General features: G+C 50.9%; 1 protein-coding gene across 1 annotated transcript in view; it reads right to left on the bottom strand.

The window, feature by feature from the left end:
* Positions 1–14,156, bottom strand: part of LOC142292392 (transient receptor potential cation channel subfamily M member 2-like) — a 379,921-nt gene that overhangs the window by 82,619 nt on the left and 283,146 nt on the right. The window contains exons 14-23 of the mRNA XM_075337740.1: positions 13,949–14,094; positions 13,318–13,430; positions 13,121–13,228; positions 12,521–12,725; positions 9,040–9,158; positions 8,786–8,921; positions 8,536–8,707; positions 8,280–8,460; positions 1,116–1,297; positions 1–120 (exon numbers count right to left, since the gene is read on the bottom strand). The exon at positions 1–120 is cut by the window's left edge and continues 13 nt beyond it. Coding sequence (XP_075193855.1) covers positions 1–120; positions 1,116–1,297; positions 8,280–8,460; positions 8,536–8,707; positions 8,786–8,921; positions 9,040–9,158; positions 12,521–12,725; positions 13,121–13,228; positions 13,318–13,430; positions 13,949–14,094 — 1,482 coding nt within the window. The remainder of the gene's footprint in view (positions 121–1,115; positions 1,298–8,279; positions 8,461–8,535; positions 8,708–8,785; positions 8,922–9,039; positions 9,159–12,520; positions 12,726–13,120; positions 13,229–13,317; positions 13,431–13,948; positions 14,095–14,156) is intronic.

Below are 14,156 nucleotides of genomic sequence, written 5' to 3'. Positions count from 1 at the left end.
CCTTCACCAGATATTCTTGGCTTTCTCCGTTTTGCTGTTGCTGCATTTGCTGATAATTGTCCTTCATGTAGGATTCCCAGGAAAGCAAAGACGCCTCCTGCCCTTCCTCCAACACTCGCCCTGCAAGAATCCATGCATGATATAAGTCCGGTGTGAACACTCCCTGCACAGAGCGGCAATCACCTCCAAGGAAAACACCCTTCACAATATCACTGTCGCTGTGTACATACATTACATTACTGACCCTGAGTTACCTCCTGTATTATACCCCAGAGCTGCGCTCACTATTCTGCTGGTGCAGTCACTGTGTACATACATTACTGATCGTGTATTATACTCCAGAGCTGCACTCTCTATTCTGCTGGTGCAGTCACTGTGTACATACATTACTGACCCTGAGTTACCTCCTGTATTATACTCCAGAGCTGCACTCTCTATTCTGCTGGTGCAGTCACTGTGTACATATATTACATTACTGATCCTGAGTTACCTCCTGTATTATCCTCCAGAGCTGCGCTCACTATTCTGCTGGTGCAGTCACTGTGTACATACATTACATTACTGACCCTGAGTTACCTCCTGTATTATACCCCAGAGCTGCACTCACTATTGTGCTGGTGCAGTCACTGTGTACATACATTACTGATCCTGAGTTACCTCCTGTATTATACTCCAGAGCTGCACTCACTATTCTGCTGGTGCAGTCACTGTGTACATACATTACTGATCCTGAGTTACCTCCAGTATTATACTCCAGAGCTGCACTCACTATTCTGCTGGTGCAGTCACTGTGTACATTACATTACTGATCCTGAGTTACCTCCTGTATTATCCTCCAGAGCTGCACTCACTATTCTGCTGGTGCAGTCACTGTGTACATACATTACTGATCGTGTGTTATCCTCCAGAGCTGCACTCTCTATTCTGCTGGTGCAGTCACTGTGTACATACATTACTGATCGTGTGTTATCCTCCAGAGCTGCACTCTCTATTCTGCTGGTGCAGTCACTCTGTACATACATTACTGATTGTGTATTATCCTCCAGAGCTGCGCTCGCTATTCTGCTGCTGCAGTCACTCTCATACCCTCTGGCGTCACACGTTGTGGCACTCACGGAGCACTTTGTGGCTGCGGGTGGGGCGTCTGCAGATGACGTGCTTCAGGAACATGTAGACATGGGTGAGGAGGATCAGCGGAGGAGGCGCCGCCGGTCGCTCGTTATACTCCTTTATTAATCCAAAGCGCTGGAACTTCCAGACCTGATCCGTGTGACTCTCGATCTCTGCAAAAGTGTAACTGAAAGAGCCAATAAGAAGACATGAGACTCGCTCCGAAGCAGCAAAAAGGGACTACTACACCCAGCAACCCCTGCTGCAGAGTGATGAATGCAGGCTACTGGACAGAGGAGAGACAAGGGGCAGGTGAGACGTGTATTTCTGCAGGATTTCCTCCTGTGTATCTGCAGGGTCTCCCCTCCTGTGTTTCTGCAGGGTCTCCTCCTGTGTATCTGCAGGGTCTCCCCTCCTGTGTTTCTGCAGGGTCTCTCCTCCTGTGTTTCTGCAGGGTCTCCTCCTGTGTATCTGCAGGGTCTCCTCCCATGTTTCTGTTTCTGCAGGGTCTCCTCCCGAGTTTCCGCAGGGTCTCCTCCCATGTTTCTGTTTCTGCAGGGTCTCCTCCCGAGTTTCTGCAGGGTCTCCTCCCGTGTTTCTGCAGGGTCTCCTCCCGTGTTTCTGCAGGGTCTCCTCCCGTGTTTCTGCAGGGTCTCCTCCCGTGTTTCTGCAGGGTCTCCTCCCATGTTTCTGTTTCTGCAGGGTTTCCACCCGTGTATCTGCAGGGTTTCCTCCCGAGTTTCTGCAGGGTCTCCTCCCGTGTTTCTGCAGGGTCTCCTCCCGTGTTTCTGCAGGGTCTCCTCCCGTGTTTCTGCAGGGTCTCCTCCCGTGTTTCTGCAGGGTCTCCTCCCATGTTTCTGTTTTTGCAGGGTCTCCTCCCTTGTTTCTGCAGGGTCTCCTCCCGTGTTTCTGCAGGGTCTCCTCCCGTGTTTCTGCAGGGTCTCCTCCCGTGTTTCTGTTTCTGCAGGGTCTCCTCCCGAGTTTCTACAGGGTCTCCTCCCGTGTTTCTGCAGGGTCTCCTCCCGTGTTTCTGCAGGGTCTCCTCCCGTGTTTCTGCAGGGTCTCCTCCCGTGTTTCTGTTTCTGCAGGGTCTCCTCCCGAGTTTCTACAGGGTCTCCTCCCGTGTATCTGCAGGGTTTCCTCCCGTGTATCTGCAGGGTTTCCTCCCGTGTATCTGCAGGGTTTCCTCCCGTGTTTCTGCAGGGTCTCCTCCCGTGTTTCTGCAGGGTCTCCTCCCGTGTTTCTGCAGGGTCTCCTCCCGTGTATCTGCAGGGTTTCCTCCTGTCTATCTGCAGGGTCTCCTCCCGTGTTTCTGCAGGGTCTCCTCCCGTGTTTCTGCAGGGTCTCCTCCCGTGTATCTGCAGGGTTTCCACCCGTGTATCTGCAGGGTTTCCACCCGTGTATCTGCAGGGTCTCCTCCCGTGTATCTGCAGGGTCTCCTCCCGTGTATCTGCAGGGTCTCCTCCCGTGTATCTGCAGGGTCTCCTCCCGTGTATCTGCAGGGTCTCCTCCCGTGTATCTGCAGGGTTTCCTCCCGTGTTTCTGCAGGGTTTCCTCCCATGTATCTGCAGGGTCTCCCCTCATGTGTATCTGCAGGGTCTCCCCTCCTGTGTATCTGCAGGGTCTCTCCTCCTGTGTATCTGCAGGGTCTCCCCTCCTGTGTATCTGCAGGGTCTCCCCTCCTGTGTATCTGCAGGGTCTCCCCTCATGTGTATCTGCAGGGTCTCACCTCCCATGTTTCTCCAGGGTATCCCCTCCTGTGTATCTGCAGGGTCTCCCCTCATGTGTATCTGCAGGGTCTCACCTCCCATGTTTCTCCAGGGTCTCCCCTCCTATGTATCTGCAGGGTCTCTTCCCGTGTTTCTGAAGGTTCTCCCCTCCTGTTTATCTGCAGGGTCTCCCCTCCTGTGTATCTGCAGGGTCTCCCCTCCTATGTATCTGCAGGGTCTCTTCCCGTGTTTCTGCAAAGTCTCCTCCCGTGTTTCTGCAGGGTCTCCTCCCGTGTATCTGCAGGGTTGCCTCCCGTGTATCTGCAGGGTTGCCTCCCGTGTATCTGCAGGGTCTCCACCCGTGTATCTGCAGGGTTTCCTCCCGCGTTTCTGCAGGGTCTCCTCCCGTGTATCTGCAGGGTTTCCACCCGTGTATCTGCAGGGTTTCCTCCCGTGTTTCTGCAGGGTCTCCTCCTGTGTTTCTACAGGGTCTCCTACCGAGTTTCTGCAGGGTCTCCTCCCGTGTTTCTGCAGGGTCTCCTCCCGTGTTTCTGCAGGGTCTCCTCCCGTGTTTCTGCAGGGTCTCCTCCCGTGTTTCTGCAGGGTCTCCTCCCGTGTTTCTGCAGGGTCTCCTCCCGTGTTTCTGCAGGGTCTCCTCCCGTGTTTCTGCAGGGTCTCCTCCCGTGTTTCTGCAGGGTCTCCTCCCGTGTTTCTGCAGGGTCTCCTACCGAGTTTATGCAGGGTCTCCTCCTGTGTTTCTGCAGGGTCTCCTGCCATGTTTCTGCAAGGTCTCCTCCCGTGTTTCTGTTTCTGGAGGGTCTCCTCCTGTGTTTCTGCAGGGTCTCCTCCCGTTTTTCTGCAGGGTCTCCTCCCGTGTTTCTGCAGTGTCTCCTCCCGTGTTTCTGCAGGGTCTCCTCCCGTGTTTCTGCAGGGTCTCCTCCCGTGTTTCTGCAGGGTCTCCTCCCGTGTTTCTGCAGGATCTCCTCCCATGTTTCTGTTTCTGCACGGTCTCCTCCCGTGTTTCTGCAGGGTCTCCCCTCCTGTGTATCTGCAGGGTCTCCCCTCCTATGTATCTGCAGGGTCTCCCCTCATGTGTATCTGCAGGGTCTCCCCTCCTGTGTATCTGCAGGGTCTCCCCTCCTGTGTATCTGCAGGGTCTCCCCTCCTGTGTATCTGCAGGGTCTCTCCTCCTGTGTATCTGCAGGGTCTCTCCTCCTGTGTATCTGCAGGGTCTCCCCTCCTGTGTATCTGCAGGGTCTCCCCTCCTGTGTATCTGCAGGGTCTCCCCTCCTGTGTATCTGCAGGGTCTCTCCTCCTGTGTATCAGCAGGGTCTCCTCCTGTGTATCTGCAGGGCCTCCTCCCGTGTTTCTGCAGGATCTCCTCCCATGTTTCTGTTTCTGCACGGTCTCCTCCCGTGTTTCTGCAGGGTCTCCCCTCCTGTGTATCTGCAGGGTCTCCCCTCCTATGTATCTGCAGGGTCTCCCCTCATGTGTATCTGCAGGGTCTCCCCTCCTGTGTATCTGCAGGGTCTCCCCTCCTGTGTATCTGCAGGGTCTCTCCTCCTGTGTATCTGCAGGGTCTCTCCTCCTGTGTATCTGCAGGGTCTCCCCTCCTGTGTATCTGCAGGGTCTCCCCTCCTGTGTATCTGCAGGGTCTCCCCTCCTGTGTATCTGCAGGGTCTCCCCTCCTGTGTATCTGCAGGGTCTCTCCTCCTGTGTATCAGCAGGGTCTCCTCCTGTGTATCAGCAGGGTCTCCTCCTGTGTATCTGCAGGGTCTCTCCTCCTGTGTATCTGCAGGGTCTCTCCTCCTGTGTTTCTGCAGGGTCTCTCCTCCTGTGTTTCTGCAGGGTCTCTCCTCCTGTGTTTCTGCAGGGTCTCTCCTCCTGTGTTTCTGCAGGGTCTCTCCTCCTGTGTATCTGCAGGGTCTCCCCTCCTGTGTTTCTGCAGGGTCTCCCCTCCTGTGTATCTGTAGGGTCTCCCCTCCTGTGTATATGCAGGGTCTCCCCTCCTGTGTATCTGCAGGGTCTCCCCTCCTATGTATCTGCAGGGTCTCCCCTCCTATGTATCTGCAGGGTCTCCCCTCCTGTGTTTCTGCAGGGTCTCCCCTCCTATGTATCTGCAGGGTCTCCCCTCCTGTGTATCTGCAGGGTCTCCCCTCCTGTGTATCTGCAGGGTCTCCCCTCCTGTGTATCTGCAGAGTCTCTCCTCCTGTGTATCAGCAGGGTCTCTCCTCCTGTGTATCTGCAGGGTCTCCCCTCCTGTGTATCTGCAGGGTCTCCCCTCCTATGTATCTGCAGGGTCTCCCCTCATGTGTATCTGCAGGGTCTCCCCTCATGTGTATCTGCAGGGTCTCCCCCTGTGTATCTGCAGGGTCTCTCCTCCTGTGTATCTGCAGGGTCTCCCCTCCTGTGTTTCTGCAGGGTCTCTCCTCCTGTGTTTCTGCAGGGTCTCTCCTCCTGTGTTTCTGCAGGGTCTCCCCTCCTATGTATTTGCAGGGTCTCCCCTCCTGTGTATATGCAGGGTCTCCCCTCCTGTGTTTCTGCAGGGTCTCCTCCTGTGTATCTGCAGGGTCTCCTCCCTTGTTTCTGCAGGGTCTCCTCCCGTGTTTCTGCAGGGTCTCCTGCCGTGTTTCTGCAGGGTCTCCTGCCGTGTTTCTGCAGGGTCTCCTGCCGTGTTTCTGCAGGGTCTCCTGCCGTGTTTCTGCAGGGTCTCCTCCCATGTTTCTGCAGGGTCTCCTCCCGAGTTTCCGCAGGGTCTCCTCCCATGTTTCTGTTTCTGCAGGGTCTCCTCCCGTGTTTCTGCAGGGTCTCCTCCCGTGTTTCTGCAGGGTCTCCTCCCATGTTTCTGTTTTTGCAGGGTCTCCTCCCTTGTTTCTGCAGGGTCTCCTCCCGTGTTTCTGCAGGGCCTCCTCCCGTGTTTCTGTTTCTGCAGGGTCTCCTCCCGAGTTTCTACAGGGTCTCCTCCCGTGTATCTGCAGGGTTTCCTCCCGTGTATCTGCAGGGTTTCCTCCCGTGTTTCTGCAGGGTCTCCTCCCGTGTTTCTGCAGGGTCTCCTCCCGTGTATCTGCAGGGTTTCCACCCGTGTATCTGCAGGGTTTCCTCCCGTCTATCTGCAGGGTCTCCTCCCGTGTTTCTGCAGGGTCTCCTCCCGTGTATCTGCAGGGTTTCCACCCGTGTATCTGCAGGGTTTCCTCCCGTCTATCTGCAGGGTCTCCTCCCGTGTATCTGCAGGGTTTCCACCCGTGTATCTGCAGGGTTTCCTCCCGTCTATATGCAGGGTCTCCTCCCGTGTTTCTGCAGGGTCTCCTCCCGTGTTTCTGCAGGGTCTCCTCCCGTGTTTCTGCAGGGTTTCCTCCCGTGTTTCTGCAGGGTCTCTCCTCCTGTGTATCTGCAGGGTCTCTCCTCCTGTGTATCTGCAGGGTCTCTCCTCCTGTGTATCTGCAGGGTCTCTCCTCCTGTGTATCTGCAGGGTCTCTCCTCCTGTTTTTCTGCAGGGTCTCCCCTCATGTGTATCTGCAGGGTCTCTTCCCGTGTTTCTGAAGGTTCTCCCCTCCTGTTTATCTGCAGGGTCTCCCCTCCTGTGTATCTGCAGGGTCTCCCCTCCTATGTATCTGCAGGGTCTCTTCCCGTGTTTCTGCAAAGTCTCCTCCCGTGTTTCTGCAGGGTTTCCTCCCGTGTTTCTGCAGGGTTTCCTCCCGTGTTTCTGCAGGGTTTCCTCCCGTGTATCTGCAGGGTTGCCTCCTGTGTATCTGCAGGGTTTCCACCCGTGTATCTGCAGGGTTTCCTCCCGTGTATCTGCAGGGTCTCCTCCCGTGTATCTGCAGGGTTTCCTCCCGTGTATCTGCAGGGTTTCCTCCCGTGTATCTGCAGGGTTTCCTCCCGTGTATCTGCAGGGTCTCCTCCCGTGTATCTGCAGGGTTTCCACCCATGTATCTGCAGGGTTTCCTCCTGTGTTTCTACAGGGTCTCCTACCGAGTTTATGCAGGGTCTCCTACCGAGTTTATGCAGGGTCTCCTCCCGTGTTTCTGCAGGGTCTCCTCCCGTGTTTCTGCAGGGTCTCCTCCCGTGTTTCTGCAGGGTCTCCTCCCGTGTTTCTGCAGGGTCTCCTCCCGTGTATCTGCAGGGTCTCCTCCCGTGTATCTGCAGGGTCTCCTACCGAGTTTATGCAGGGTCTCCTCCTGTGTTTCTGCAGGGTCTCCTCCTGTGTTTCTGCAGGGTCTCCTCCCTTGTTTCTGCAGGGTCTCCTCCCGTGTTTCTGCAGGGTCTCCTCCCGTGTTTCTGCAGGGTCTCCTCCCGAGTTTCCGCAGGGTCTCCTCCCATGTTTCTGTTTCTGCAGGGTCTCCTCCCGAGTTTCTGCAGGGTCTCCTCCCGTGTTTCTGCAGGGTCTCCTCCCGTGTTTCTGCAGGGTCTCCTCCCGTGTATCTGCAGGGTCTCCTCCCGTGTTTCTGCAGGGTCTCCTACCGAGTTTATGCAGGGTCTCCTCCTGTGTTTCTGCAGGGTCTCCTCCCTTGTTTCTGCAGGGTCTCCTCCCGTGTTTCTGCAGGGTCTCCTCCCTTGTTTCTGCAGGGTCTCCTCCCTTGTTTCTGCAGGGTCTCCTCCCGTGTTTCTGCAGGGTCTCCTCCCGTGTTTCTGCAGGGTCTCCTCCCGTGTTTCTGCAGGGTCTCCTCCCGTGTTTCTGCAGGGTCTCCTCCCGTGTTTCTGTTTCTGCAGGGTCTCCTCCCGAGTTTCCGCAGGGTCTCCTCCCATGTTTCTGTTTCTGCAGGGTCTCCTCCCGAGTTTCTGCAGGGTCTCCTCCCGTGTTTCTGCAGGGTCTCCTCCCGTGTTTCTGCAGGGTCTCCTCCCGTGTTTCTGCAGGGTCTCCTCCCGTGTTTCTGCAGGGTCTCCTCCCGTGTTTCTGCAGGGTCTCCTCCCGTGTTTCTGCAGGGTCTCCTCCCGTGTTTCCGTTTTTGCAGGGTCTCCTCCCGTGTTTCTGCAGGGTCTCCTCCCGTGTTTCTGCAGGGTCTCCTCCCGTGTTTCTGCAGGGTCTCCTATCGAGTTTATGCATGGTCTCCTCCTGTGTTTCTGCAGGGTCTCCTCCCGTGTTTCTGCAGGGTCTCCTGACGTGTTTCTGCACGGTCTCCTCCTGTTTTTCTGCAGGGTCTCCTCCTATGTTGTCTGTTAGCCCAGGTTTCACCTGACATTATCCAACAGGATGCAGTTATACACCCGGACATGGCTTTTATGCTTCCCGCAAGGCAACCTTGGCCCATCCTAGGGACTTTGTCTAGGGGGTTATTGCTCATTTGCCCTGAGTTGCCTCCAGGTGTGGGGGTAAGGGGCCACTCTGCCTCTTTCCGGGCACTTACATTTGAAGCGAGGGCAGTAAAGTGACCCTTTGCCCTGGCTAAAGTCGAGCTGCAGCCCTGTCCCAAGTGTCTCCCTTCCTACGCAGATGCCCAGACCAGACCATGGTGCACCTACCTGAACATGGCAATGAGAAGGTTGAGTAGAAGAATGTTTGCCAGCAGCAGATACAGGCACATGAGGATGATGGCCAGCCACTCGGGGAACAGAGCCTTGCCATTCCCATCATTGTACACACATTTGGGCAGGCCGGGGTCACTGCCATTTTGCGAACATTTCGTTGGATCAAAATTCAAACCTGAAAATAAAGTTCCAGAGCTGATTGCATCCGCACTGCAGAGATCTCCTCGGGGCCCTCAGATGTATCACTTACTGTCCACGTCAGATGGAATCTGTCCAAAGAGGGTGAGGTAGGGGCCATAGATCACATTACGAAAGATCCAGTACAACCTTTCCTCATTGGTGGTCAGGATCGCCTGCTTAGCTACTCCATAGGATACGATCCAAATGGCCAAGAGGAAGAGGAAGAAGAAAATGTCCTTCACCTGCGAGAGAAACCGGCTTATTAATTTCGGTACATAGTCCATCAATGTAAGAATCAGTGGCCTCGGCAACTAACTCACCATTCGGCGGAGGATGATGATCTTTGGCCCTAGAACTTTGCTGACTGTGAAAATATGCATGAAGCGAATGCAGAATATCGTGAAGTCCAGAGATAGGAACACGCGACCCAAGTAGACAGTGCCTGAGCTGACCAATCTAGAAGAATAATGGATTCTCGGGTAATTATGTGCGTTTACCGCTATCATAAGATCACAGGATCTAGTGTCACATAACTCTGAAGCTGTTCCATGGGAATGTATCCTGTACCCCTCACCTGCAGATCAGCCCCACAATGAATAGACCCAAGGAGATTGTGTCCACCTGGTTCCAGAACTCTGTGATGTATTGGAAAGATTTCAACATAAATCCACGCTGGTCTGGATCATAAAATAGCTGCAAAAGAGTGTAAAAGACACATGAAGAGCAATCAAGGTACTGAGACTAGTAACAGAAGAAGATCCACAGTCCATAAAGAGATAGGACAGAAGATCCACAGTCCATAAAGAGATGGGACAGAAGATCCCCAGTCCATAAAGAGATGGGACAGAAGAAGATCCCCAGTCCATAAAGAGATGATATAGAAGATTCACAGTCCATAAAGAGATGATATAGAAGATCCACAGTCCATAAAGAGATGGTACAAAAGAAGATCCACAGTCCATAAAGAGATGATACAGAAGAAGATCCACAGTCCATAAAGAGATGGTACAAAAGAAGATCCACAGTCCATAAAGAGATGGTACAGAAGAAGATCCACAGTTCATACAGAAATAGGATGGAAGAAGATCCACAGTCCTTAAAGAGATGGTACAGAAGAAGATCCACAGTCCATAAAGAGATAGGACAGTAGAAGATCCACAGTCCAGAAAGAGATGGGACAGAAGAAGATCCACAGTCCAGAAAGAGATGGGACAGAAGAAGATCCACAGTCCATAAAGAGATGGTACAGAAGATCCACAGTCCATAAAAAGATGGGACAGACGAAGATCCACAGTCCATAAGAAGCTGGGACAGAAGATCCACAGTCCATAAAGAGATGGGATGGAAGAACCAAAATCTACAAAGAGATAGGACAAAAGAAGATCCACAGTCCATAAAGAGATGGAAGACAAACCAAAATCTACGAAGAGATGGGACAGAAGATCCACAGTCCATAAAGAGATGGTACAGAAGATCCACAGTCCATAAAGAGATGGTACAGAAGAAGATCTACAGTCCATTAAGAGATGGAAGACAAACCAAAATCTACGAAGAGATGGGACAGAAGATCCACAGTCCATAAAGAGATGGTACAGAAGATCCACAGTCCATAAAGAGATGGTACAGAAGAAGATCTACAGTCCATTAAGAGATGGGACAGAAGAAGATCCACAGTCCATACAGAGATGGGCAGAAGAAGATCCACAGTCCATTAAGAGATGGGACAGAAGAAGATCCACAGTCCATACAGAGATGGGACAGAAGAGAAACCAAAATCAACAAAGAAATGGGACATAAGAAGACCTACATTCCATAAAGAGATAGGACAGAGGCTTCACAGTCCATAAAGAGATGGGACAGAAGAATCACAGTCTGTAAAGAGATGGGACATAAGAAGAGACACAATCCATAAAGAGATGGGACAGAAGAAGATCCACAGTCCATAAAGAGATGGTACAGAAGATCCACAATCCATAAAGAGATGGGACAGAAGAAGATCCACAGTCCATAAAGAGATGGTACAGAAGAAGATCCACAGTCCATACAGAGATGGGCAGAAGAAGATCCACAGTCCATACAGAGATGGGACAGAAGAAGATCCACAGTCCATAAACCGAGAAGAAACAAGAAGATCCACAATCCATACAGTGATGGGATAGAAGAGAAACCAAAATCAACAAAGAAATGGGACATAAGAAGACTCACATTCCATAAAGAGATAGGACAGAGGCTTCACAGTCCGTAAAGAGATGGGACAGAAGAATCACAGTCTGTAAAGAGATGGGACATAAGAAGAGACACAATCCATAAAGAGATGGGACAGAAGAAGAACCACAGTTCATAAAGAGATGGGGCTGAAGAAGATCCACAGTCCATAACAAGATGGAACAGAAGAAGATCCACAGTCCATAACAAGATGGGACAGAAGAAGATCCACAGTCAATAAAGAAATGGGACATAAGAAGACCCACATTCCATAGAGATAGGACAGAAGCTCTACAGTCCATAAAGAGATGGGACAGAAGAACCACAGTCTGTAAAGAGATGGGACATAAGAAGAGACACAATCCATAAAGAGATGGGACAGAAGAACAACCACAGTTCATAAAGAGATGGGGCAGAAGAAGATACACAGTCCATAACAAGATGGGGCAGAAGAAGATCCACAGTCCATAACAAGATGGGACATAAGAAGATCCAGAGTCCATAACAAGAAGGAGAAGAGGAGAACAATAGTCCGTGAAGGGATGGGACGGACAAAGATCCACATTCCATAAAGAAATGGGACAGAATAAAATCCATAATCCAGAACCACAGTCCATAAAGAGATGGGACAGAAGAAGAATCACAGTCCATAAAGAGATGAGACACAAGATCCACAGTCAATAAAGATATGGAACAGAAGAAGATCTACAGTCCATAAAGAGATGGACCAGAAGAAGATACACAGTTAATAAATAGATGGGACAGAAGATCCACGTCTATAAATAGATGGGACAGAAGAATAAGCACAGTTCATAAAGAGATGGAACAGAAAATCCACAGTCCATAAAGAGACAGGACCGAAAAAGAACCACAGTCCATAAAGAGATAGGACAGAAGAATCCTAGTTCATAAAGGATGGGACAAAAGAACAACAGTCCATAGTGAAATTAGACAGAAGAACTACAGTTCATAAAGAGATGAGACAGAAGAACAACAGTGCTTAAAAAGATGGAACAGAGGAACCACAGCCAATGAAGAGATGGGACAGAGGAACCACAGCCAATGAAGAGATGGGACAGAGGAACCACAGCCAATGAAGAGATGGGACATAGGAACCACACCCAATGAAGAAACGGGACAGAGGAACCACAGCTAATGAAGAGATGGGACAGAGGAACCACAGCCAATGAAGAGATGGGACAGAGGAACCACAGCCAATGAAGAGATGGGACAGAGGAACCACAGCCAATGAAGAGATGGGACATAGGAACCACACCCAATGAAGAAACGGGACAGAGGAACCACAGCTAATGAAGAGATGGGACAGAGGAACCACAGCCAATGAAGAGATGGGACAGAGGAACCACAGCCAATGAAGAGATGGAACAGAAGAAAAACAGCCAATGAAGAGATGGGACATAGGAACCACACCCAATGAAGAAACGGGACAGAGGAACCACAGCCAATGAAGAGATGGGACAGAGGAAGAACAGCCAATGAAGAGATGGGACAGAGAAAACACTGCCAATGAAGAGATGGGACAGAGGAACCACAGCCAATGAAGAGATGGAACAGAAGAAAAACATAGGCCAACCCTCTGTTACTCAGGCAGAATTGCAGGGTGGCCATGTATAAAAGGTAAGACCTGAATAAATGAATGCAGAGTGACCAGAAGGATATTGGGAAAGAGCAAGATCTCCTCCTTGTCTAGGAATGGGAAGCATGAAGACCTGCTTGTGGGATCATTGACTCCTCAGCTTTCCTCTATCATCACTTGTGTGCCATGACCACATCTGTGACAATATTCTCTAATGTTTCTCAATTGCACACTTAGTACTTGTGCATTGTACCTGCCGCAACTCCTCACACAAGATGGTGAACACCCAGACATACAGTAAGTATTCCCTCCAGGATGGAGTCGTCTGGAAATCAATCATCAAGACATAGGCGAACAGCCAAAGGAAGCCAATGTACGACACCACGTTGTAGTAAAACTTGACGACTGGAGCATTATAGAAAGCCATGAGTTTCCAGAGACAGCTGTATGGTTTAGGCCTGCGGGAGACATCCGAATCAAAAACATACGATAAGTACAACTTTCCTCCAGACTAACTCCAGGGACCTTATATGACTGAGACCTCAGGCAATATTGGGACAGGCTGAGACCTTGAGCATTGTATGACAGGTGAAGACCTCACGCAATATTTGGGCAGACTAAGGCCTCATCTATTATATGACGTCAGATTTCATTGACGGATAGAAGGACCTCTTCTGGATTAGTAGCCTGCAGTATTCGTGTGCTGATTGATTGGCCAATAGCCCCCTTTTTACAGTTGAGAAGGATTGCCTAACATCTAAATGAATGTCTAGTACACTATGAGGGGCAGAGGATGGTGGCCTGTATTCGACCTTTTGACAGTGCCATCCTTGGTGCTTTCCTCAGACCTCACCCTTGGTTGTGCGGGACACTGTTTTTGCTCTGTTCATGGCGGCTCCTTATGCTCTGTCTCTCATTTGTGATACCTTGCACCCCAGAATGGTTGGACACATAGCCTTTCCTGTAATGAAGATAACGTGGGAGCACTTCATTATAATGTAAGTCTGCACATCCCACGAGGGAATAACAAGGTACATGCACCAGACCTACCTGAATGTGATAAGTCCACTGTAGATGAGCGGGAAGAGTAACATACATAGCATGATCTGGATAAAACCATTGTCCACGGACAGTCGACCCCACCACGTCTTAGTAAGGAACATCTGGTAGGAAGGAAAAGAAAACCTCAGGTCAGGATCCAGATTTTAAACTAAAAAGCATCAAGACTCAAAGCCCATCAAGACCCAAAAATGACCCATATTGATAAATATCCTCTGTATGCACCACAGGTGAGACCACCTAAACTACTTATTTTTACAATTTGCTTCTTGTTATTTGAGAGGCTTTAGCTGTTGAGTTTTTTGCTCTATTTTTGGTCCAGAAAATGTGACTCTATGGGGTTGAGGTCAATTCAGAATTCTGGAATAAAATGGACTCCACCTGCCTCTCTGTTTTTTACATGTAAACATGGATGAAGAATGTGATGTCTATGGAGTCCTCCATCCCATGTTGTCCCATTAATGGGAACAGAGGCCCCATGATCCTTCTCAATGATAAGAAGATGCCTCTGACCTCCTCTGTTCTCTCCACCTCCCCAGCAGCTCATGACCATCACAACGTCACTTACAACCATTGCCATCTTTTAGGTGGAGGTGTCTGCATAGAGACAAATCACACTCACCTGCACTCCACCCTGAGACATGAAGTTCTGGGCTTGGGATTCCTGGGCAAGTTCTAGAGCACTGGTTTTGCCCCATATAGGAGACACTCGGATGAGGAGAAGTTCTGCTCGTTTTTCATCATATCGATAACATTCAGAGAAGACTCCTGCACAAAGAAAAAACAAATATCCTGTCACAGAGGTATCACGGCCGGCCAACAATCCAGTG

This window comes from Anomaloglossus baeobatrachus, chromosome 2 (genome assembly GCF_048569485.1).
Source record: "Anomaloglossus baeobatrachus isolate aAnoBae1 chromosome 2, aAnoBae1.hap1, whole genome shotgun sequence".
Taxonomy (NCBI): Eukaryota; Metazoa; Chordata; class Amphibia; order Anura; family Aromobatidae; genus Anomaloglossus; species Anomaloglossus baeobatrachus.
This window is presented reverse-complemented; position numbering and strand designations above follow the sequence as displayed.